This window comes from Hyperolius riggenbachi, chromosome 2 (genome assembly GCF_040937935.1).
Source record: "Hyperolius riggenbachi isolate aHypRig1 chromosome 2, aHypRig1.pri, whole genome shotgun sequence".
NCBI lineage: Eukaryota > Metazoa > Chordata > Amphibia > Anura > Hyperoliidae > Hyperolius > Hyperolius riggenbachi.
This window is the reverse complement of record NC_090647.1, coordinates 85,562,098-85,587,732: the sequence shown is the minus strand read 5'-3', so window position 1 is coordinate 85,587,732 and position 25,635 is coordinate 85,562,098. Positions and strand designations below refer to the sequence as shown.

Here is a 25,635-nt window from a genome sequence, read left to right as displayed (position 1 = left end):
TGCCAAAACTTTGTTATCAGGCGCTGAATTCAAACACAAGCTTTTAAACTTTCAGTTCATCTTTAACAAAACTTAGCAAAACTGTCATTCTTTTCCTTTTATAGCATTATCATTTCCCTGCTTCATATTGCTTGTGCTTGTGTGCAGCTGTGTGTAATAAAACAAAGGACGCCTTTTCTCTGGCAGACGCTTCTGAATATGTAACTGCACAATAAATTCAGCGTTCTGAGGTTCTGCTGTAGAACAAAATGCTTTTTTTCATGTGACTTAGCAGAATAGCGTGGTGTGCCGGCACCTTGTGACCGCTGCTGTGTTGTTGGTGTTCGCTGGCACGTGCTTCTAGCTCAGCGTACTCCCGCTTTCCAGATGTTCTCTGCACATTGCTGCCATGTGAGCATTGTTCCATGCCACTCAGCAAATCCACTCATGTTGTTTTCATTTAGCGAGTATTAGGCTCTGGGCGGCTTTGATCTTGACCAGCCTGCATAACAGGTTGAAAAATTTCCCCCACTAATCTCTATTATAATTAACAGCTATGTCCATGTGTAACTTCCTGAATCATTACACACTGCATGAAGCATCCTGGCTCATCAGCGGGATTATATCATTGGAGTTGTTGGTTACAGCGGACCTGAACTCAGAACTTCCTCTCTGCTCTAAAAAATAAGCAACCCCATAATAACCTTGAAAGAAAAATGTATTTGATACAGCTGATACAAGTCCTGCAATAAATCTGCAGTTTGTCAGGCATAGGATTAACATCCTGTGTTCCCAAATAAGCTGCTCTGCCGAGCAGAGCAGGGACAATGTCCTCCAGCACCCAAGGCTGAGACACCAAAGTGCGCCCCTCCATCCCTCCCACCCCAGCCGTCACACACTGATTGCTATTAGACTAAGATGCGCCACAGGGTCCACAACCTCCCCAACACCTTAATATCTAGTTGTCTGGCTTGCAGTCACTGCTATCTATCCCCTTTTCTTATTTCTTTCTGCTTCATACACAATTAGGAATGACAGCCGAATGAATTGTGCGCCCCTTCCTCCACTGCGCCCTGAGGCTGGAGCCTCTCCAGCCTATGCCTCGGCCCGGCCCTGCTGCCGAGGCAGCCAGCTGACACAGCTAAGAGATCAAATTACAGTGATTAGTCATAGATGAGGGGGAATTAGACAGGCTAAACTCTCTAAATACATACAGAGTGCATTTCTCTCTGCTTTCCTTCTTTCCTGTGCAAGAGTTCAGGTCCACTTTAAAAATGGAGGAAAGTCAACTATTCATAGCATCCATATTTGAAAAAAAAAAAATACTTTATATGCCCCATGTTCTGAATATGAAAGCCGTGAACCTCGGGGAAAGCTTCTCAGTAGTGATGGACGAACATGTGCATTGACAGAGTGGCTGGATAGTGTAGTGGTAGAGGGCTCTGCCTCCGACATAGGAGACCAGGGTTCAAATCTCGGCTCTGCCTGTTCAGTAGGCCAGCACCTATTCAGTAGGAGACCTTGGGCAAGTCTCCCTAACACTGCTACTGCCTATAGAGCACGTCCTAGTGGCTGCAGCTGTGGCGCTTTGAGTCCACCAGGAGAAAAGCACCATATAAATGTTCTGTGTTTGTTTATTGTTTTGTTTGACAGACAGTTCCTGGCGAACAAATTGTTTATTCGCCATTCATTTGTCTGGTCCATGGACAAAGGGCTCTTCCCACCTCTGGTGCTCAGGAAGAGGGGAGGTGTACTCGCTGGAGGGGGAGGGTTTCATGGAAGCCTTTGGGAGACCCCCAGATGCCCACCCCCTCCGCAGGTGAAATGAGGAAAGCGGTACTGATGTAGCCATTTCCACAAAAAGTTAAAATTAAATCAAAACACAACAACAAAAAGAGTCTTTCAATGTTTTTAATTAACCATAAATATGTTTGGTTGCTGTCTGCCACAACAGTATCCTCTGAAATGTCCCACGCTGCACGTGCTGATCCCTGTCGCGGGGGTCACCAGTATTGACAATTCTTTTAAAAACTATTTAAAAAGTTATTGCGTAAAATACGCAATTTTTGTCAAATATTTTGCCATTTATCCTCCTACCTGTCCGGGTTTTGCCACTGTCCAGGTTGGATACTGTGTACACCTTTTTTTAAAGAAATTGTGTCTGCAGAGGTGCCATTAAAGTCAATGGGACCATTTGCCATGTTTGTCCATCACTACTTCTTAGGGTCTACTTGTGCTTATAACAGAGTTATTTCTTTGTAACAAGTTTTGAGTTATATAAAATTATGACTTTTATGTAAACAAGACTTACCAAGTATTCCTAGAATACATATGTACACTGGTATTATCTGTATGTCATTACTATTATATCTACCTGACATTGGTAATACCTGTATGTCATTGTGATCTACCTGTTGTTTTTATCATCTGTATGCCATTGCTATTATCTACCTGACATTGATAATACCTCTTTGTCAATGTGGTCTGCTTGTTGTCGGTATTATCTGCGTGTCATTACTATTATATCTACCTGACATTGGTAATACATGTATGCCTTTCTGATCGTTCCTCTTGTTGGTGTTATCAAGCTTTTGTTGACATTGTCATTGCTATATACCCATCTTTGGTATTACCTAAATGTCATTGGTATTGTCTGCATTCCATAGCTCTTTGCTTGTAATTGGTATTACCTGTCTATCATTGGTATTGTTGGTGTTGTTGATGTTATCTGGCTGTTGTTGACATTATCTGCCTGTCATTGGTGTTATATTCATATCATTGGATTGCCTACTGTTGGTAAAATCTGCATGTCTTTAATATTTGCCTGGTATTGGGTATATCTGGATATTAATGTTGTCTGCATATCATTGGAATTTTCCTCACTATTGATGATAGTTACGCAACAAAGCTTGCTTAGCTCAATTCTAGTAGGATTTTCAAACAAATTACCTCATGTATGGCAATTTACCTCATGAGGTAATGACATTAAGCAATTCTGGTATGTTTTAGTCATGCTTTACCTCATGTGGTAAATTTTACTCATGAATTACTGCATGTGGTAAATTATGCGGTAATTCATGCAGTAATTTGCATTCATTTTACTGAAAATCTCTATTGTCATGGAAATTAAGGGACATGTTAACACATAATTTACTGATCACTTTAAGACCGGCCTGTTCCTGGCGGTAAAGTCAATTTGTCAGCATTTTGCAGTTTTTAGTGGCGTTCCTATTGCTTTTTTTAGTGGATTTCCTCAGGCTGTGTAATAGAAAAGAATAGTAGAAATAGAACTCCAAATATTTACTAGATACTTTTTTAATAGAGGATGCCTATAAATAGAATTACTAAAAAGACAGGAGAATACCTCATGAGGTATTTTACAGACAAAAAATTATTTACCTCACATCACATAGCTACCAGAATTGAGGCCAATGTCTATTTTCAAAAAAAGTTTTGCATTTGTTTGACACTCTGGCATATGAGAGCAATGGTGCTTGCTTGTGGCTCAGTAATATACGAGTTATGTGTGATATGGGTGCAGTAAGAGTTGCACATTAAACTGTAGCTACATCAAGGTCATGAAACATTGACTCACATACTTAAAAGTCACACACATTATATGACCTTGCCCACAATCTGTTTGACCATGCCCACTTTTTTACCATGACATGCTAATACTGCTTGGAAAATCAAGTAAAATGATCACTTCATATTTTCATTGCTGAGTAAGGTGTTATAGATAATCAGCAATTTGGCCCAATGTAACCTGATCCCTGTTGGAAGTAACAGGATTATTACCTTTAACTGCAGCATAGTAAAACAACCACAAGATGTCACTGTGTGTAAAACATGATGGTAATCTTGATTGGATTATTATTTCCTGTATTAATTGTGTATTCTCTTTGTTTTAAGCAAGCTGCTTTTCCTGATGCTTCTATATATTTCCGTATTTTCTTCAGTAAAGAGTTCTAACTTGTTACACTGGGTGTCTATCTGTGTTTACAAAACAAAAATCCCAGGTCACCCTATACCATCCCATAACCTGATCACATGGTCATGAAGAGTTGACTAAATGAATCAGAAGGGGTAGGAACCTGATTGCAGGCAAAACTATTCTCCTGGTCTGGTGGATGTACACAGGGAGAGCTCATATATTTGCCTGTGTATAATTTCCTTGGTTAGCTGATTTTTAAAGAACATATACCTTGTAAGGCCTTGTTCACACTATGAGCGTTTGCGGCGTTTTTTAAGCACTGCCAATTTCAGAAATCGCCCTAAAAGTGCATGGGCAATGATTCCCTATGCGAGTGTTTACATATGAGCGGTTCAATGGCGATCTGCTTACAAAAGCGCTGCCTGTACCATTTTCTGAGCACTTTGGCGCAATGGAAGGTATAGGGAAATCACAAAACGCTTGAAAAAGCACTGTGTATAGTGATTTCCCCAGGGCCGGCGCTACCATAGAGGCAAAGGAGGCAATTGCCCTAAAGCCCCAGAGCCTGTAGGGGCCCCCAGTGGCTACTAGAGGAAGAAACATTTTTCAAAAAGACCTTATAGTTTTTGAGAAAATTGATTTTAAAGTTTCAGAGGTAAAAAAATATACATTTAAAAACCCACAGACTTTAACGGTTAATAGCAAATCCACCTTAACCCTCCTGGCGGTATGAAAAATTCCGCCAGGAGGCAGCACAGCAGTTTTTTTTTGTTTTTTGTTTTTGTAAATCATGTAGCGAGCCCAGGGCTCGCTACATGATAGCCGCTGCTCAGCGGCATCCCCCTGCCCGCTTCGATCGCCTTCGGCGATCTCCAATCAGGAAATCCCGTTCAAAGAACGGGATTTCCTGGAGGGCTTCCCCGTTGCCATGACGACGGGGCGGGATGACGTCAACGGGGCGGCGGCGATCGGTGTGCTGGCGCAGCTAGCAAAGTGCTAGCTGCATCCAGCAAAAAAAAAAAAAGTGCTAGCTGCATCCAGCAAAAAAGAAAATCCGCTGAGCAGGGCCGGAGAAAACCTCCTGCGCGGCTTACCCCGAACTACGTTCGGGGTTACCGCCAGGAAGGTTAACTGCTAGAAACCCTAAATTTGCAGGATATGTTAAGGAGATCATTGGTAATAAGAGGAATTTTTTTTTCAAAAAGACGTTATAGTTTTGAGAAAATCGATTTTAAAATTTAGAAGGAAAAAAGTATACTTTTAAATGCGGTAAATGTCACTTTTAGTAGCAAACCTAACGGTAGTGTAACGGTAGTGTAATTTTAAATGTATCAAAAGAAAGAGCAATGAATTTCCTGACGGGGTTTCCAAGGGGTCCATACACAGTACGTATGGACCTCCTGGAAACCCCTTCGCAGCTGCAGCGCTTTGGCCAGGGATCGCTATACAGCTGCAATATGGCTGTATAAAGATCCCTGGCATTTTTTTCTTTTTTCCCAATTTTTTTTTTTTTTTAATGTTTAGATTGTGGGAAAAATTTTTTTTTAAATTATGTGGGGTCCCCCCTCCTGAAACGTTTTATCTCCTTGTCCCCCATGCAGGCTGGGATAGCCAGAATATGGAGCTCCGACCGATTGGGGCGTCACACCCTGACTATACCAGCTGCAAAAGGATGCTTAATGCCGATTTTCGTTCCGGGGTATCTGTTGGGGGCCCCCCCAGGTTTATTTTTCCCTGGGGCCCATTGTTGCTAAAACCGGCCCCGGATTTCCCAAGCACTTTCATGAATAAATACATTGTATTTATTAATTTCCGGGTGAAATAATTCACTTCCTGAAAAAAAGAATCGCTCCGCAAAGGCGCTTAGAAAAGCGCTTAAAAAAATCTCAATAAATCGCTCAGCGCTTGCTATAGCGCTGGCGATTTCTATTGTGAACATAGCCTTAAAGTACTTGGTCAGGAATCTGTCACCAGTCATTTCCTGTAGCACAGACCTCAGAGCCTCAGGCTGTGATCCTTTCCGAGAGCTTTGTCTGTTCCTCATCAACTTCGACTCTGCGGTTAATCCATCATGTGCAGACAGCGCATGTTACGTTTACTGGGTTTGCGCAATTTACATAGTGAGTTATGCAATTAACTTACCCCGCTTCATACATGCAGTCTGGTGTTGATTGTATAAAAGGCAACATAAGAGTTGCATGTATAAAGCGAATTACCCTATTTGCGTAGCTCACTACGTAAATTGCGTACGTCTCGGTAAATGTACACGACCTGCACACATTTTTTTGTGAATCTACCTCTAAGTCACATTAAGGTACAAATGGAATTTTGCACTAATCTATTTTTATGCCAATGTTAGCAAGCAATGTATAGCAAGTTTCATTAATCTTATAGCCACTGGCCAACTTACCAAGGACAAAATACAGGTGTAAAATAATTACAAAAATTTGTAGGCTGCTCCTCCACTTGCTGCGAAGTGCATCACTAGTGTTTTGCCGATCGTAACAGCACCACAATTAACATGTAAATCGCAGTACTCCTTTTCCATCAGCACGATTCCTTTTTACCCAATTTTTTCACAACCGCAATCGTATGCTTGCATGATTTTTGGTGCGATTGTGTTTCATTCCCGGCGGTTCGTGCCGCAATCGTGATGAGTGGAAAAAGCAGGTTGCGCAATTGCAAACTCTGAGCGATTCGGCTTGTAAGTGTAAAAGAAGCCTTATCTTCTCTGTGCAAAAAAAGGTAATTGCAGAAAAATATACATCTTACTGGGAGAAGAGGAATCCACAGTGACAATTACTACACACTATGTCACAACAAGGCACAGACTGAAGATGAGTCCACAGTGACAATCGCTGCACACTGCTACAGCATGCCACAAGCTGAGAGGAGCATAAATAGATCTCTAAACCTAAAAATGATCACAGACTGCTTAGCCATTATACCCCTATCCCACCCCCTTCCATGTCCCCCTTTTCCCATTGCTTTGGCAATGCTTGTATGAATTTTGGCCATGCCAATAAAGCTACAGTAGTTTTGATTTGATTCGATTTACATGTACATGCTAAACCACAATGTTTAGGCTCACTTTAAGATATGCAGGAAAACTCTTCTTCTTTTAGTACAGCAATTTTGGTGCATGGAGTTAGGTTTCAATACTTAATAAGGTATTGTTGGGCTTTAATGGCCAAATAGTAAATTGCTGTAGTGTAAAGTATTCATTAAATCTTGTTGCATAATGCTTGTTTGAGCTATGTATATATATCCATATAAATGAGATTTGTTGTTGGTTGCATTATGATGCCTCTATTAACAGTGCAATTTTTATGGAATGATCGTATTTTCAAAAAGATCATTTAAATCAAAAAAGTTTGTGTTTAATCCATCAACAGCACTATTGAATCCAAACTATTCCCTATATCAAAACCAGATGTGATTGTATATAGGAAAAGATCCACCACGCCAATCAACCAGTTCTTTAACCTTTTAAATGCCTTGCCCGAGTTATCTCATTTTAGATAACTTGGGGCAGCCGACTGAACTCGGGCCCACTATTGTGGAGCGGCAGGGTGCACTTCACATTTACCTGACTCAGACACAGGATTCACCCTCCCTTTACAGAATTGGCTCTTCTCTTCCACCACCAGGATTGGCTCTCCTCTCCATCATCCTCTTGGTCCCATCCTCCTCCTGGTCCCATAATTCTACGGGTACCAGAAACATGATGTCACATGTGATCGGGACACAACGGAGGATGTCAGCATTACAGGACTGCTCAGTGGTGGAAGAGGAGAGCCAATCCTGCAAGGGGAGAGCGAATCCTGCGCCCGTATCAAGCTGATAAAATAAGTGGCGCTGCAGAGCACATGAATAATCTGGTCAAAAAAATAAGAAAGTTCAGTTGAAAAATTGTTCCATTAATGGGTACCTTTAGGGAAAGAGGTGTAAGGTCACATATTTTGTATTTGTATTTTGGCTAATATGCTGATGCATGATACTGTGGAACGTTGACTAAAGTACATTTTTCTCACTGTCTATCTCGATTGAGGACTTTGCAGCACTGTAGGCAAGTATATCATGTCAGTTAGGCTTGGTGTAAGAATGCACCATAAGGCTATATGGGTAACCCCGCCCCCTTAAAGTGCAAAGAGTGCCGAGAACGTCTGACTTAATTAAATATGATTTTTTTTGTATTAATGCATGGTTGTCTTGGATTTATTATAAAACATTGTAACTGCAAGTGCACACATAACAACAATCACATAACTGCCAGTGTACTAAACAATTCATTGTTTAGCAGTTCTTTTTATGGTTATTAGTTAGTGATGAGAAGATCGTTATTATGGTTAGTTATATGGTAGAGTAAAGAGAAAGGCTGGCACTGCTGTGGAAGTAGATTTATTGTTGCATATAATGTCACAGTGCAATATACAAAGTTGCAAAGTCGAATGCAAGAGGTACACATACCATGGTGAGAGGAGGCACGTGGATGCCTAGGCATCCTACGCCCTGCACACACCACCATCCACGTGCCTCCTCTCACCATGGTATGTGTACCTCTTGCATTCGACTTTGCAAATTTGTATATTGCACTGTGATATTATATGCAACAATAAATCTACCTCCACAGCAATGCCAGCCTTAACTCTTCACTCTACCATATTGCTACTTAATACTGCTGGCTAGAGCACGCTAAGGAAGTATTCCTAGGAAGAGGCACCTTTAACCCAGATTGTGCACAGTACATGTATGTTTGCTGTAGTGCCAACCTCCTGTAACCCTTCAGTTATTATGTTTATGTATGACTTGTGTGAGGGTAGCAAGCTTTTGCAGCCTAATAGTATCAGTGTGTAATATGTGTAACCAGAGTTTATAGCATGTAATATTAATATATCTATTTAATGGCATGATGGCTGAGTAGTTCGATTTCTGGCCTTGCAGTGTTAGATTCTTGGGTTTGATACTCACCACGCTATCTGTCTCTCTGTTTCTGTGACTATCCACTGGTAACCCTGGTTTCCTCTCACATGCCTTACTCCCCTTCAGTACTAGTGCATTGCTGGTCACGTTTTCTGCAATACACCGTGGCCCATATGCCATTCACTTTTTCTCCTCAGTTTTCTCCTAAGTGATATTTTCACAATTTGTCGTAAAATGTTTTTTAAGCAAACAGCAAGCAAGAAAATACTGAAAATAAATTTGATAGTACTTTTTTCACCAACTTTTGGGTCCGTTTTCAATTGTAAAATGCTAAAAAGTTAGTTTAAAGAGAAGATGAAAATTATCTCCTAGGAGAAAACTCAGGTAAAAAAGTGAATTGCATATGGCTAATGTTTCATCTTCTCTTCAGAATAAGTTTTTAGCACTCTGTGGGCCCATATGCAATTCACCTTTTCACCTGAGTTTTCTCCTAGGAGATATTTTTCCAACTTGTCATAAAATTCTTTTCAAGCTACCAGCGAGCAAGAAAATGTAGTTTAAAGAGAATATGAAAATTATCTCCTAATACTCAGGTGAAAAAATTAATTGCATATGGGCCCATGTGTGCGACATGCACGTCATCAGAAGAGTATAGAGCAGAGTATGGAATCGCACACCACTAGTGAGGTGCTGGAACCAATATTGTTATCCACAAAAAATTCCAGAGAGTCCGCACACTCTTCAATACCAAGTCTTTTTTATTCAAAACGTGACACAACCATTCCAAGATCCAACAAATCGTTTCGGGGCCCCGGGGGGTCCCCTTTGTCAAGGCAGAAAGAAGAGCATAAACTGCACTGTCTGTTATTTCCAGCTATGCTTTGCATTTCATTGCATGCAATTTTGTACAAACAAATAGGCGATTCTATTCAATATAAATTAAAGGGATCTGCATCGTATCAGAGATCAATGCAAGTGCCGTGCGTTACTGCGGTCAACCGCGTTGCAAGCATTGCGCAAGATCGAAAGGGGCCTAATGAATAGCGGCAAATTAATGGACAAAGTAATAACAATTTCTGATACAAATATTCTAAAAAAGGTTTGCTTGAGAGAGTTGTTGAAAATATAAATAAGACTTAAATTGTAATATTTATCTCATTAAAAATAAATAGATAAAAGCATTACAAATAACTGCTCTTAATTGCTGCAAGAGTTCAGTTGGGGAAGAGATCAGAGGCTGCTATTGTAGTGACCGGGATCATGCTGTGAGAATTCTAGTCAATCACCTATTGTCTATTTTATATCACAAATAACATATAATCTTAACACCAGTAAAGGCAAATAACCTACACGGTTCCCCTCTATCTGGCCACACAGGCTGCTACTGTATTGGTACATTGATAATGATGTTAATATTTATTGACTCTAGTTTGTTGTGCACTGTCTTTTGTACAGCACCCCTGACGATGCCTCCTTTGGAGGTAAAACATGTCAGTTTTTGGTGTTTCAAAAGGTTATGTTTCAACAACTCTCCAGGACAGGAAAAGCGTAATAAATAAATCGACTTTACCTAGTATTGGCCATAGAAGGTCATTTAATTGTGGGTTCAGTGCAGTATAGAAAGTGATGTGATGGTTTCAAAATTCTCTGTAAAGTCCATAGGAAATGTGTCACTAGAATATAAGCAGGTAAGGGAAAGCAATGTCCTTATTGTCATTGTTTATTCTGTGTCATAGAAGCTGTAGTAGAAGAGGCATGATCAGCCATAGGGATGTCAGGGAAGTGGGACATATTGATCAGTGTTTTCTAGTGTTAATTATCTTATATGAAATTTATTTTGGAAGATTTGTAGTATGTTGTACATTCACGTGAATTGGTATCTAAGTAAAATTTCAATGTTAGACAAAGGGAGTGGTTCACAAAACTTGTCTTACCGAATCTCTGATTATTTATTTATTTCATGCATTATCTCTTCTTATAGTTGAGGTGAAAAATAAATAAGGTTAGGTAATTTTTGAGATAAGTCAAACCCTATGTTTTTTCTGGACAAAAATAATTCTCACCATGAAATGTTCGGTAATTATAGCAATACACATGGCACTGATAGAGGATTAGTCGAATAGTCGATGTTCCCCCTGGGGTTAAGATCAGTAAAATCGCTGTGCGCTGTCTGCACATGGCAAAACCCACCGGACTTCCATACATCAGGCCCATTGTCTTGTGTATGTTGCAGTACATTTTTTGTGTTTGTGGAATCTCCCCACCAGTGTCAATTAATTCACTACGAAACACGTGTTATGGATTAGGTACGCATAGTAGCCACACTGTTATGGATTGTGGATTCATGGTCGCCACATTGTTATGGAATGGGGACTTGTGGTGGCCACACTGTTATGGGTTGGGTAGTCATGGTGGCCATTCTGATATGGATTAGGGAGTCATGGTGGCCACACTTGTTATGGATTGTCGAGTAATGATGGCCACACTTGCTATTGATTGGGGACTCATGGTGACCATGTATGTCATGGACTGAAGAGTCATGGTGGCCACACCTAATATGGATTGGGGAGTCATGGTAGCCACACTTGTTATGGATTGGGAAGTCACAGTGGACACGTGTTATGGATTGGAGAGTCATGGTGGCAACACTTCTAATTGATTGGGGACTCATGGTGGCCTCCCGTATTATGGATTGGGGAGTCATGGTGACCAAACATGTTAAAGATTAGGGAGTCATGGTGGTCTAACGTGTTAAAGATTGGCGAGTCATGGTGGCCACACATGGGAGTTACAAAGGTGTGATTGGGAAAGGAGTTGGGGGGGGGGGGGGCTCAAAGCACAATAAATGGAACATCTAGTCTTTTTGCTCAATAACCTGATAGATGCAATGTTAGATGTAGGCCTGGTGTTGGACTTTAAGGTAAATGAGATGCTAAAATTAGGAGTAAAAATCTGTTTATTCCTCAAGAAAATGGCTGCTACTTTTGGGATGCTTGTGTTGCACAGTGCTGTGCACGATTTCTGCTATGGGTAATTGGTTGTTGTAGGTTACTGCAGCTTGTTTTTGCTGTCTGCTTTCTCTGGGATAAGTCCATATTTGTCATATTGTTGTTTATTTATATCTGTGTCATTTATGGTCCTCCAGTTTCCAGCAAACTTTATCAAGATGTGTGGCCTGGCCTTATTCTCTTATCTTTCCTCTAGGTCACAGCTCCGGTTCCAAGTTAAAAGCAACAGTATTGAATGTCAAAGGAAAAGAGTTAATTGTACAAGCAGGCCAGTCAATAAGCCTTACGTGCAGGTAAGGAATTTTATATCATGTCTACTGTGTGTCCAAAGTGGAGTATGTGCACATCTATATGGTCTCCTTTGATTTGAAAGACAAATATCAGAATGTGGGCAGGCTCAGAAGAAGCGGAGGGATAGCCCCGGTAACAGAATAATCCTGCATATAACAGAAAGGGAGGGGGTTAAAACAAATGTCACTCAGGATGTAGAGAGTTTACAGGAGTGGTAGAATGCAAGGAGCATGCAGAGCTTGGAGCAGTATGTTGTCGATGTCCTCAGCCCACCAGTCTGCTCCTTCTGCAGGGAGGGACAATGCTACAAGCATCACTGCTTTCCACTGTGCACTCTGCAAGCATGACCTTTATGGTGCCGGTTCTAGCTACAATAGGGCTCCGGGGCAAAAGTAACCCAGGGGTCCTCATGACAACCCCCCACAACAAATTAACCCCCAAGGGTCACCCTCAACTTTGTTGTGCTCTCCAGGGCCCCTAAATAGCAACTGGAAGCATAGCAACTGTCCTGGCTCTCATATTTCTTCATTAGTCCGTGCACTCCCATCTTCATCCTCACAGGGGCGCCTCTTCTCAGTGACTCAGCACATGTAATTATGTAATAACATGCACCGGGTCACTGAGAAGATGTAGCCAACGGGGATGAAGATGGGGAGCTCACGGACTAATGGAGCAGTGTGCATACTGGGAAAAGTGAGTTCCTATACTGCAAAAAACTTTGCAGGGGTCCCAGGGGAAGCACATGTTAGGGGGAGGCCTGAAGGGGTTCTGCAGCGCTCGCCTAGGTTGCCCTATGGTAATGCCTAGATTATGAAGCAGGTGGTGTCTCCATAGCTGTAATATTATACTGCATGGGTTGCGTAAGGGTATTTCTTAGTTCATCCCTGGACCCCAAATTACTCTTCCCTCCGAGTTGCTACAACTTGGAGGGGGGAATAGTATTTAATGCCACCAGGGATTTGAGTGGCAGCAGGGTGAACCGTTCTTCCTGTGTTGCCTTTCCAGAGATGTGTCCTTGAGGCCACTACTTGTTTAAAAACTTTGTGTATCCTATTCCTGGATGATTGCTGGATGTAACTAATGTGAATATTTGGCTTTGACATTTTTAACTTGCTAACCATTAGCTGTATTTGACTGTTTTTTTACAGAGGAGATCAAACGGTTTCCTGGAAATTCCCAGATGTCAAAAGTAGGGAAAGGTACCAAATTACAGACAATGCCTGTCAAGGAGGCCCCAGTCCTGTGTGCCTAAGGAGCGTAACACTTTACAAAGCTCAAATCAATGACACTGGATACTACAAATGTCAATACGAGCATTTTACCTCACCCAAGACCTTGTCTGCTGTCTATATATTTGTTACAGGTAAATCTGAACTGTTTTTTGTCTAGTTAATGTCATTATCAGGTGCTGCTATACCAACACTGAATTTGGCTTGTTTAAAGGACATCTGAGGTGAAAATAAACTGATGAGAAAACAATTGTATCTATCCCCCTTCTCCTAAAAATGACTATTTTAGATATCCCACAGTTTTATTGGGAAATCTGTTCCATGACTTACCAATCAACCAATTACTGGTCTGAGCCATGCTTACGCGCTTTGAGTCCTACGGGAGAAAAGCACTTTACAAATGTTATTTGTTGTTGTTGTTGTTATTTTATATTTAAATTTAGTTTTTAAGTTTTTACTGTTTCATTGTCTCTGCTTAATGACACCTTCATTGCAGTATGCTAGAGCTCAAATTTATGAATGATTGACCCTTTTTATGTCTTTTCTTCTCTCAGAAGCCATTTACTGACAGGAAAGTGTTTTATGGCTGTAATTACTTAACAGTGAGGGACCGGGTTATGCTATAGTCTGACCCAGTCCGACCCAGACAGAAACTGTCACTTGCATACCTGATGTTTAATCTCTTTCAGGCAGAGAAATAAAAAAAAAAGGAGCACAGCCTAGTTATTTGTGTGCTTTGCACTGTACATACACATGTCTATCTCATCATGTCACATTTTGTCACCTTTGTTGTGCTTTAACTATGTTCATTAAAAACATCTAGCTGGATACATATGCATATCAACCTTTCATTGCAGTTTAGCTGTCATTTTCACAGTTTAACTTCAATTCAGATCTTCCATAGTTTGAAATAATTAAATCATTTTTCTAGGTGTATTTTACATGAAGATGTGTTTCTTCAGTTTGAGCTCAGGGTGGAGTCAGAAAGCCAACTAAACTCAAACCTTTGTCCGCACTAGTCCTAAAAATGGAATCTTCCATGCAAAGGCCGATGCTCGAGGTGAATACTTAGAAACGTCACTGCTTTTCTATGTATGGGCACTAAAAGATTATGAAAGCAGCCATTGTGGACTTATGAAATTTGGAAGTGTACCTGAGAGCGGCATTCGAAAGATTTTATACTTACCCGGGGCTTGCTTCAGCCCCATGAGCACCACTGCATCCCTCGCTGTCCTCCCGGGTGGCTCCGTTCAGCCGCAATCAGCCCTGGCAACTCGCATCAGTTGGGCTCTTCTGCGCATGCGCGGCTGACAGCGCACCTGCAGAAGAGTGCAGCTGACGTGACTGAGCCAGTTACCGGGGCTGATTGCGGCAGAACGAAGCCACCTGGGAGGACAGCGAGGGACGCAACAGTGCTCATGGGGCTGGAGCAAGCCCCGGGTAAGTATAAAATCTTTCCGATTCCTGCTCACAGGTACACTTTAAAGTACACAATAGAAAAATATATGTGCGCTGCGTCCAGGCCCATGATGCCAAGTGAGGCGACTTCCTCAGGCGGCAGAAGGCTGGGGGCAGCACCAGGCAGAAACAGGAAGTGAAGAGAGTGCCTGGCCAACCTATACTGGGGGCAACTGTACCTCGCTACCAATACTGGGGACACCTATACCTGGCTACCTACCTATACTGAGGGTGTTTTTTGGGGGGCTTACCGCAGCTATAACGTGCTTTGCAAATTGTCAGGTGCTGTGCAATCATTCAAAAATGGGCGAGGGGAGGGACACATCCTCTCAAGTTTGCCTCTGGCAACAAAAAGTCTAGAACTGGCTCTGGCTGCGTGTTCCAACCAGGACTAAAGGATATTATGTCCAATGTGAATCAGGTCTCCAATGCCAGTGTCAGACAATGAAAGGAGGAAAGGTAGCATCCAGCGTAGCTCTCTCAGAGGCTGAGGCTCAGAGGACAGGGACAGGGACGGGGTATTAACGGTCTAGTGTGCATATAAGGCCTTTGCCCTGGTCCTCCTTGATGGATTATTTTTTGCCTTTAACAGCTGGTTATCGACCATGACCTAAAGTACAAACTTTAAGCAAAGGTAATTTTTTGCTCATTGTTAAGGCTAAGGCAACAAGGCTCCTTAAAAAACGTAACTTTTTTTAGATTTAGGATATCAACAACAGGAGTCCCAGCCAACAAATAGTACATATTTTTGTATGTTTAAACAAAGCATCCCTTTAATTCCCCCGCTATTGTTTCCTTGTTTGCCTACTGGTGCTACATTACAGTCCTTGGCTGAACTTTTGTACCCCTGTTTTATCCTTTGGAACTCCACATTTCCTGTGAGCCAGACATGCCCATTGACAGTCTCTCTGTATCAGGAAGTAGCAAGCTGGGGAGGATGAGTGTGTTAAATGTTATCCCAGTGGTCTGCGCCTTGCAATTCCATGCCCAAAGCGTGATGGGCCTGAAGTATAACTGGATACACATATATTCCTGGAAGAGGATAGTGGCTTTTGACAATTTGGCTGTTGGAGTGGAAGGATATAAAGTCTCCATTTCTTAATGCTGGATGGCGCCAATGGTTCCTGCATTCATGATGAAGTCCAAGGTCTTCTGGCTGCGTTTGCATGGAAAGGAAATGATAAATTTGTTAATTACATGGCGCATTGTAACTAAGTAGCGCTTACCGTGATGTGATTTCTGGTGATTCCACAATACAAGCTCAAGACTACTTTCATCTTTCTTATGATTACAAGAAATAGTAATGCCTCATTAAGTGGAGTTTGAGGGGGTTCATAGTGATTTATCACAGACCTCCACTGTTTCGGAAAGAGGACGCTTGAACAGATCGAAATTTAAAATAATAAAAATAAAACACCCTGTCCCCTCTCTGCTCCTCTTAGGCTACATCTCCACTGTAGGGTAGCATTTTCGTGTTTGGAAAGACTCATGGAATTGTTATGCGTTTTTATGCGAATTTCTCATGTGATTTTTTGCAAAGGCTCATGTTCTGCCCAGTGACAAAATGGCACGTTGAAAAGGGTCGTGCAAAAATCTGATTATATGTGATATATCCCATGCGGAATGTGAAAAAACGCAGCAGGTTGTCTGTTTTCCCTGGATACAATGGCATGTGCAAAATGGCATTACATGGAAACGCTCCTATTCACAATGGTTGGTTAGCATAGTAATGCAATTTTCCGTTACAAGATTCGAAAAAAAACCACACACGGAAACTTAGTCTTACCATAAGCCAAAAGCACACTTAACCTTAAAAGTAGCAAGCATTGGGCCTTATGCACTTCACTTTTTCTCCAAGTTGATATTTTCACACCTTATCAATAAAATGCTTTTTAAGCCACCAGCATGCAAGAAAATACTTAGAATAATTTTGACAGTACTTTATCACCTACTTTTGGTACTTTTTCATTTGCAGAAAAAGTTAGTTAAAACAGAAGATGAAAGCTATCTCATAGGAGAAAACATTGGAGATAAAGTGAATTGCATAAGGGCCATTATTTGTTAGTTGTGTGTGGTCTGGTGTTAGTCATGGAGATAATCAGAAGACATGACAACAAAAGTTGTTTAGATTATACCTTTAACCACTTGACCACTGAGGGTTTTTTTCCCCTTTAGGACGAGAGCAATTTTCACCTGTCAGCCCTCCTCCCTTTCTTTCGCCAATAACTTAATCACTACTAATCACAACAAAATGAGCTATAATTGGGTTTTTTTTTGCCACCAATTAGGCTTTCTTTGGGAGGTACAGTATGCTAATAATTATTTTATTCTGAATGCATTTTAATAAAAATAATAAGAACAGAAAATGAAAAAAAAATCATTTATCAGTTTTCGGCTATTATATTTTGACTTTTACTCATGGCTAACACGGTACAACACTCTACTGCTTCTAATATTTTGAAAATAAAACATTCTTTTTTTGTTATTAAAGAGCTTTATTGAGTAATAAGGACAAATAAAACTCGCTTAAAATAGCAATGAGCTTTCAGAAATACAAGGAAGCCAATATAAAAAGTCAAACATAAATGTACATCCAGCATACAGATAAACAGCAATCGAAGAGCAAGGTCAAACAAACCGGGCCATTCAACCTGGGAAATGGGGCACTAGTAGTGCTGCACTTCTACCAGCTGAGATCCCAGGGATCAGTCCATCCAATAGCTCTTCTTTACCTAAAAAAATACTTAAAACTAAGGCTAAAACTAAAAAAAAAAGGAAAATAATTTTTTTTCCACTGTACTACCTAAACGTAAGGGTGAAAATAAAACATTCTACTGCGGATAGAACCCACACATTTTATTTGCCCATTTGTCCTGGTTATTGCAACATTTAAAATATTTCCCTAGTAGAATGTATGGCGCCAATATTTTATTTGGAAATAAAGGTGCATTTTTTCAGTTTTGCATCCATTACTAATTACAAGCCCATAAATTAAAAAATAACAGTAATATACCCTCTTGACATACATATTAAAAAAAGTTCAGTCCCTAAGGTAACTATTTATGTATTTTTTGTTGTTGTTTTTACGCAAAAAAAAATCGGGGGTACTATGGGAGAGTGTTGGAAGGAAAGAGTTAATTTTAAATGTAAATGTAGGTATTTTTATTAAATAAAATGTATTTAGGTGTAATTTTGTTATTTGGCCACAAGATGTCCTTGCGCATTATTTACTATTCACGTATGTAAGTACATGAATAAGAAGTAATGCATGGCACTGTAACTCCGAAAGATACAATACAGTGTTCATTGACACTTAGATTAATGACTTACTTTTTGTTTAGATTAATAACTTTGTTTCATATGTTGCTGATGAAAAATATTCTTACTTTTTAATGCATTGGAGCTAATTGCAATAAGTAAATGAACAAGCTAAGAAAAAGACTCTATGTATTCCCTTTAAAGTACGCGAGAGCTTACACTGAGCGCGATCCCCGTTTTGGGGTGTGTGGAAGTTCTGGCAGCAGTGAATGGTGACACGATGTCTGCAGGGCAGCTTGTTGAGCACCTTCTAGTGTTATCTGAGGTGGAATACAGGAAATTGCTCTACAGCACTAGCAAAGTTTGGAATTGTTGTTTTAATCCCTTGACATGAATGAATACATCCCTCGGGGAGCCGCAGTAATCAGTTCTACAAATGATTAAAAGTATGAAACGAATGACCTTCTCACACATCCACCACTCCTGGAAAACAACAAGTCTGTTTTCGCAGCTTCGTTACACAAGTCCTTCAACTTCCCTAAAACAGGAGGAAATTGTCACTGGCACATGGATATACTCTGGACATATTATGAAAATATGGATGACATGGTAACCATTACTTGGATTTCATAACACGTTTTTAATCCTATCTGTGTGCAGGATTTCCTTCAGAGAACTCCTTCATAAATCTTTAGTTTGCAGCAGGAAATTCGAGAATAAGATGCGAGTCTCTCTGGGATATTATTTGGTGTCTTGCTGCCCTTCAGCTCTAGGATAAGTAGTCAAAACAAAAATAATAATCAGACATTCTAAAGGCATAGGTATTGTCTAGTCTTGTCCCACCTAGGTCAACCAAGCATGCACATGGACTGCAGCAAAATATCCTAATTGTAGAAGCAGGCTGTACTTCATAGTATTTTATGTTGGCCCTAACAAGTCCTTTTCTTTCTTCTCATGGTTTGTACTTGATTTTTAATGTGTTGGAGCTCAATAAAGAAAAGATGGTAACCATAATATTGCGTGCCTCTTATTTGTAGTCAGTTGCTCCTAGGATGCAGAGGTTGTGACCATAATAGGGCACTTGAACCTGAGGTGCCCACTCCTCCTGTTAGCTCTTCATTGGTGCTATGCTGGTAAAGATCACCTCTATATGTGCCTTTAATAGCGGTAATCATTAATGTGCCATTCCTTTTTCTCTGCTTACCGCTCTCTCACACAGCAACACATACCCACTTTGTATATTTCCCTTGTCCAGTATAATGGACCAGGGTTGTATCTTCACCTCATGCTAGGAGAGTTGAAAGTAACAACCTACAAGCATGTGGGGATAGGCCACAGGGTGGTTTATGGTGGATTCTGGGAGCCCTCTTTAATAACTAGTGGATCCCCAGATGTCTGCCTCTCTCAGATAGGTGGGCAAGGGAGTTACTTTTAACCCCTTATTATTTACAAAAATTACTCTTTCTTTTTTTCAAAATTAGACTCTTTTATTTCCATCTGCATGCTTCTTTCTTCTGTTGGTGTCTTGTGACATCATTTTGTTCTGTATACTTCCAACTTCTTATGTCATTTCCATCTGTAAATATCTTTCATCTTTTGTGTACTTCCCCCTTGTGACATCTTCTTCTTCTGTATACATCTATCTTCTGTCATTTTCATCTGTAAATGTCTCTCTTCTTTGACCTTCTATTATTCAAATCTCTTACTTGCAGCCCAATGTGCACTATCTGTCTCCACAACTACCCACCGCTGCAGTAATCAGGGACTTCCTTGGCAGGCAGGTCAATCTGCTACCATTGTGGGAACTGATAGGAAATTTACATTTGGAATGACAGGGCCTCTTGAAACATTAAACATCTGCATTACACATCTTCTTAAGTGGCCACTAATGGTCCAATTTCTAGTGAAAAATTGTTAGAGTGATCAGAAATTCTGATCGGAAGAAAAATCGTTCACTACACCATCAATGAACCAATCTTTGCTTCCTATCTATCACAACCTATCAAAAAAAAAAATCAAAATTTTGGTTTGACAAAAATCCAGTCGGACGATTTTTTTTATAATCATTCATAATCGATTGTGCCCATCAACTTTGATCGGAAGAAAAATCGTTAACTACACCATCAGCGAACCATTCTTTGCTTCCTATCTATCACAACCTATCAAGAAAATCCAAATTTTGGTTTGACAAAAATCCAGTCGTACAATTTTTTTTTATAATCGTTCATAAATGATTGTGCCCATCAACTGGGATTATTTTCAACCAATCCGATCAGAATTTGTGATCGCTCAAACAATTTTTTGATATTGGACCGTTAATGGCTACCTTTAGAAGGATTTTTTTTGGGGGGGGGGGGGGGGGGGAGTAGTATTAGAAAAAATCTTATGTTCAAATGTTTTATTTATTTTATAAGTAGGAATATATAAAATGCCACAAATGAAAACATTACATTAGACTCCCACCTGCTGGTTTATCTGGAAAGCTATGTACATTTTGCTTTAGTGCAGGTTACTACCGATGAAAAAGCTCTGCAGAGAACAACATGGCCTAGTTATTAGACACCAAGTCTGGGGACTTGGGCTTTTATGATGTTCAAGAATGCTTTAGTAAACTGGCATCCTCTTCTGCTAAGAAACTTTTAGCAGTGAAACTGGCATACAAACAAAAAAAAACATAACCTTAAAAACACATGCTTTTTTAAATGCTAATTTTTAGTTCTAATCACCATTAGAAAACACATTTTAAAAATGATTAAACTGCTTACATTCCTTTAAAGAAACCAAAAAAGTATGTCATTCATTTTAAAAAGTCACACGTCGCTAAACTAGAATAGCTTATGTTGGAGTTTCCTCTTTCTCGGTACAGGATAATTTCCTCTCTTTGTTTCAGGGTTTAGATGTGCTGATATCATCCACCAATCAGCTTTGATTGTGTGTGGGTGTGTGCGCCTCACACTTCTCTATTCTCCAATAAAAGCTATATTCTATCTCTCTTAGGAAATGCATAGAAAAAATGGCATGAGTCATGTCACTTGCGTGTCTAACAATACCACTGAAGCACAGAGTGAATCGTCATCCCACAGGGCAATTAACATTCCAGTTCATCAAACTTTTTTCTCCTGAATATTGAACAATACAATATATTAAATAGGTTTTTTTAAAAAGGAATCCAGGTGAACAAATAATAAAAAAAATAATGCTATATTAATCCTTGTTATGTCTGTTTACAAATTCAGGGGGGAAAAATCCACTTTTTCAAAAATGTTGCAGTTGGGAGGACCACTTATTGCAGCAGTGGTTTTCCATCGAAATTTTTAATTTCGCATCGTAATGCCAAATTTCAGGGAAAATCATAATTCATTTTGTAATTAAGTGTGCATAAATCCCCTTCTCAGGATTGATCAAGTGGCTATATACAATTAAATACTACTGTCTTATTCTGATTTTTGTTGTTGTTTATCTTTACCTCCTATTTTAGCATTGGCTGGAAATTATAATGGTTAAGGGCTCTGCCTCTGACAGAGTTAAAATCTTCCTGTTCAGTAAGTCTATTCTGTAGACCTTGGGCAAGACTCCCTAACACTGCTACTGCCTATAGAGCGTGTCCTAGTGCAGGGCTTTTCAACCCTGTCCTCAAGTACCACCAACAGTGCATGTTTTGTGGAAATCCACAAAGGCAGTTAATCAGCTCTGCTGAGACACCAATTACCTTACCTGTGAATGTTTGTGGTTTTCTGCAAAACATGCACTGTTGGTGGTACTTGAGGACAGAGTTGAAAAGTCCTGTCCTAGTGGCTGTAGCTCCGGTGCTTTGGGTCCACCAGAAGAAAGCACCATATAAATGGTATTTGCTTATTTTCATATTTTATGTTCATAATATTATTATTTTTATTTATTTCCCAGGTAAGAACAGTGCATTTGTAGATCCTGAAAACAAGGAACCAAAAGTAGTTACCATCACCGATGGAAAGAGGCTGATTGTCCCATGTCGGGTTACATCCCCTGATATTACCGTCACGTTAAGAAAGGTACTGTGAGAAGGCATTACCATAAAGCAGTGATAACGTGATGGAAGTATTTTTTAAATCTGTTTAATTGCATCATTTTCAAATATGTATCATTAAAACAACCTTGAAGTGCAGCTATAGTATAGTCCGGGGGGGGGGGGGGGTGTCCGGGTCCCGTACTGGCCGTACGGATCCCTCAGGATCCGGTCAGACTGCGGTCAAAAAGGATCAGTTCGGCATCCAGAAAGTAACACTTCCGGATTGCCGATACTGAACTTTTAAACAGGCGCAGCAGCACAGACAGGCATGGGGGGAGTCGGGGGGGGGGGGGGGGGGACAGCGCACACAGTACAGGACAACAGCCCACAATACAATAATAAACATACCTGGGCTGTTGTCCTGTCAGCGCTGCCGTCTCCTCCCCCCCATCTGTCCATGCCTGGACCCCCCATGTGGCAAAGGACGGGTGCCATAAGCACCCATTCCTATTGCCAGTGTGATGAGAAACTTTCGTTTCTCATCACTTCCTATGGTTCGGGGAAAATGGTCAGGTTCCGGGCCAGGTGCGGCGGCCGGAGCTGCGTTCCTGAAAAATGCTGCATGTTGGAAAAACCTGGCCCGGACCGCAGACCAGATCAGGGCTGAATAAGTTGTTGAATAACAATGTAACAATATTGTTGAATAACAATGTATCCATTCACATCCGGGTCCGTTTTTACATTATACGGTGCGTTCCGGGTCCGGGGAAACCGGACCTGGAACGCAAGTGTGAACCGGGCCTTCGCGGATCAGTCAAAACCATCCTTATCAGCCTGCCAACAGACTGTACACACGGGCAAACTGTCGGCAGAACGGCCGCCTTCTGACGACCCGTCGTTTGATGGAATCAGGCGCCTTTAAAGAAGCAATAGCCAGGGCCAGTTAAGGGGAAGATGAGATATGGGAGACTGCTGTAGGTTTTTGTTTACATTAATTTGCTTAGGTAAACTTTACCTGTAGAGATATATGTATAGTGGCTGTACATCATATGCAAATCATTCTTCTGGAGTCTGTGGTCTAAAGCTGGCCATACACTAATAGATTTCTAAGCAATGTTCCAAAATGATTGATTTTTTTTCCTGAAAATAACTGATTCAGAAGGATTTGATCTCTACATCAATTTCCAATAGATTTCAGCAGGGACTCTACTGAGAATCAACCAAACCACGGTGTTGCACCATTCAATGTAGCGCAAAGCTATGGGCCATCGATCTTCCATCCTGTCCGATTGATGCTTTTGATCAAAATTCAATCGATGTGACATTTTAGGGAATTGATTCCCAACAGATGAATCGGATCTGCAGGGAATTGAATGGGAAAACCGATGACTGTATGGGCACCTTTACAACCTTGGAGGAGACTCCAGACTCTTCTCATTTGGTTTATGATATGTACATGTTACTGCTTTGACATTTTGATTTCATTCTTTCTATATATTCAATATTTTGACTCTTTATGTTTTTGATGAATGATTGATCATTATTCTTTGTACCATACTATGATGCATCAAAAAAAAAGTAAAAAAAAAAAAAGAAGCAAATGCCAGGAATTAGCATTTTTAAAATTGTTATTTTTAAATTATTTTTGAGAATTATCATTTTGTAAATAATCATTTTAAAATGTATGATTTTTGTATTTTCGTTATTTGCAGTGGAGGAAAGGGGTTTTAAGGTTAGGCGTCAGGAAGTGGGGGATTTAGGGTTAGGTGTCAAGAAGGGGGGGGGGGTGGGGTTATGTGTCAGGAAGGAAGGTTTTAGGGTTAGGTGTCAAGAAGGGTGGGGGGGTTGGGTTTATGTGTCAGGAAGGAAGGTTTTAGGGTTAGGTGTCAGGGAGGGGGGTTTTGAGGTTAGGTGTCAGGGAGGGGGGGTTTAGGCCAAGGCATCAGGAAGGGGGTCTTAAGGGTTCTGTTTGAGAGCAGGATTAGGCTTAGTTGTAGTAAAATATTGGTAATACCAGTGTTTTTCTATCGTCAATTACCACTGTTAATAATTTTTTGTGTTCATTTGAGCCTAGAATGGTAATTATTGTTCACACTGTAAGTGTGAACAATAATTACCATTCTAGGCCCAAATGAACTTCACTTCACCCTACTCCCTTTTAATACCGTTATTTTACCATATTTATTAGTATAATGGAGATATTCATGAAAAAAACTGTAAAAAATCATTGTTATATACGACAGGTTGAAATGTTGGCTTCACCTTCTTTTTTTTTCTCCGCACCCTTATTTAATGTACGCGGGTTCATGTGAGAATAGGGTTAGGTTAAGTGATTATTGTTATTATTATTTATTGTATTTATAAGGCTCCAACATATTACGCAGCGCTGAACATTAATTTAGGTTACAGACAATATTTAGCGGTGACAAACAGCAATGACAATACAGGAATACATGCAGACCAGATCACACAGCACAGTATGAGTACAGGTAATGCTTAGTCAGTCACTGGAGGGGAGCATGGAGATTAGGCAAGTTAGGATCACTCACATGCATAGGATGGGTGCACAGTAATGGAGGTGCATGATCAGGTAGGACACAAAAGGAGGAGGACCCTGCCCAAAGGCTTACAATCTAGAGGGAGAGGTGGGGACACGAACGGTAGGTGACCAGAGTTCAGCTGCAGGTTTAGAGCAATTGTGAGGGGTGGTAGGCCAGAGTGATAGTAAAATATCAGTAATATACTTCATGATTATATATTACCCATTAACCAATAGTAGAATACTGGTAATTTTACTGATATTCTACCAGCGGCTATCCCTGTCTCCTTATTTACTGCAGTGATTTTTTGTATGTACGCCTCCTGAGTCCTGTTATACACCTGGCTGAAAATAATTACCTTCCTATTAAGTTCATTCTATAAGTGTGCTTTCTATTTATAGCTGGATAGAACGTCTAAACTTAGCAATTGTTGTTCCTCTGGTGGTAAACACGAGCTTGTTATGTGGAAAGACTAATGGCTGTAAAGTTTAGGCACACTGGGGCCACATTTGGTTCCCATACAACAACATGTGTATTTATAGGTATAGGAAGTCTAGACCTTTCAAGGTTTTCTATAGCTGAAGGAATATCTTTAGACTGGCCTGTCTGCTGAGCTGCTGCACTGCATGGGAATCTGTTTTAAGCTGAGAATAAAAGCACATCACTCTTCACCACTTCCTATGTTATAGGGAGATTCACAGCGGGAGTTCGTCTTCCCCATTCACAACACCGACAAGAGAGAGACAGTTCATGTTACACTGTGCTTTGTAACGGGGAGTAAGGATGACATTTGTACCGTCTTCATACCAATTTGGAAGTTGTAGTATGTTGTGTGTGTGGTTTTTTTAGTTGCTTGTTCCAGTTTTGGCTGATTCTGATTAGGCTGTTAGACTAGACTAGCTCTTTGTACTCTATTTCCAATATTAGCCAAAAGCAAAACCAGGCAACAAAACAGGTTATATTTAGCAAATCTGCATATAACCGTACTACAAATAGTCATACCATTGTCACTATGATGATGATGCTGCAA

The 25,635-nt window shown here is 40.5% G+C and overlaps 1 protein-coding gene across 2 annotated transcripts in view; it reads left to right on the top strand.

Annotated features, from left to right (window-relative positions):
* FLT1 (fms related receptor tyrosine kinase 1) overlaps window positions 1-25,635 on the top strand; it is a 105,152-nt gene that overhangs the window by 31,075 nt on the left and 48,442 nt on the right. For both annotated transcript variants that reach the window (XM_068267009.1, XM_068267008.1), the window contains exons 2-4: window positions 12,041-12,137; window positions 13,284-13,498; window positions 21,984-22,108. In XM_068267009.1, coding sequence (XP_068123110.1) covers window positions 12,041-12,137; window positions 13,284-13,498; window positions 21,984-22,108 — 437 coding nt within the window. The remainder of the gene's footprint in view (window positions 1-12,040; window positions 12,138-13,283; window positions 13,499-21,983; window positions 22,109-25,635) is intronic.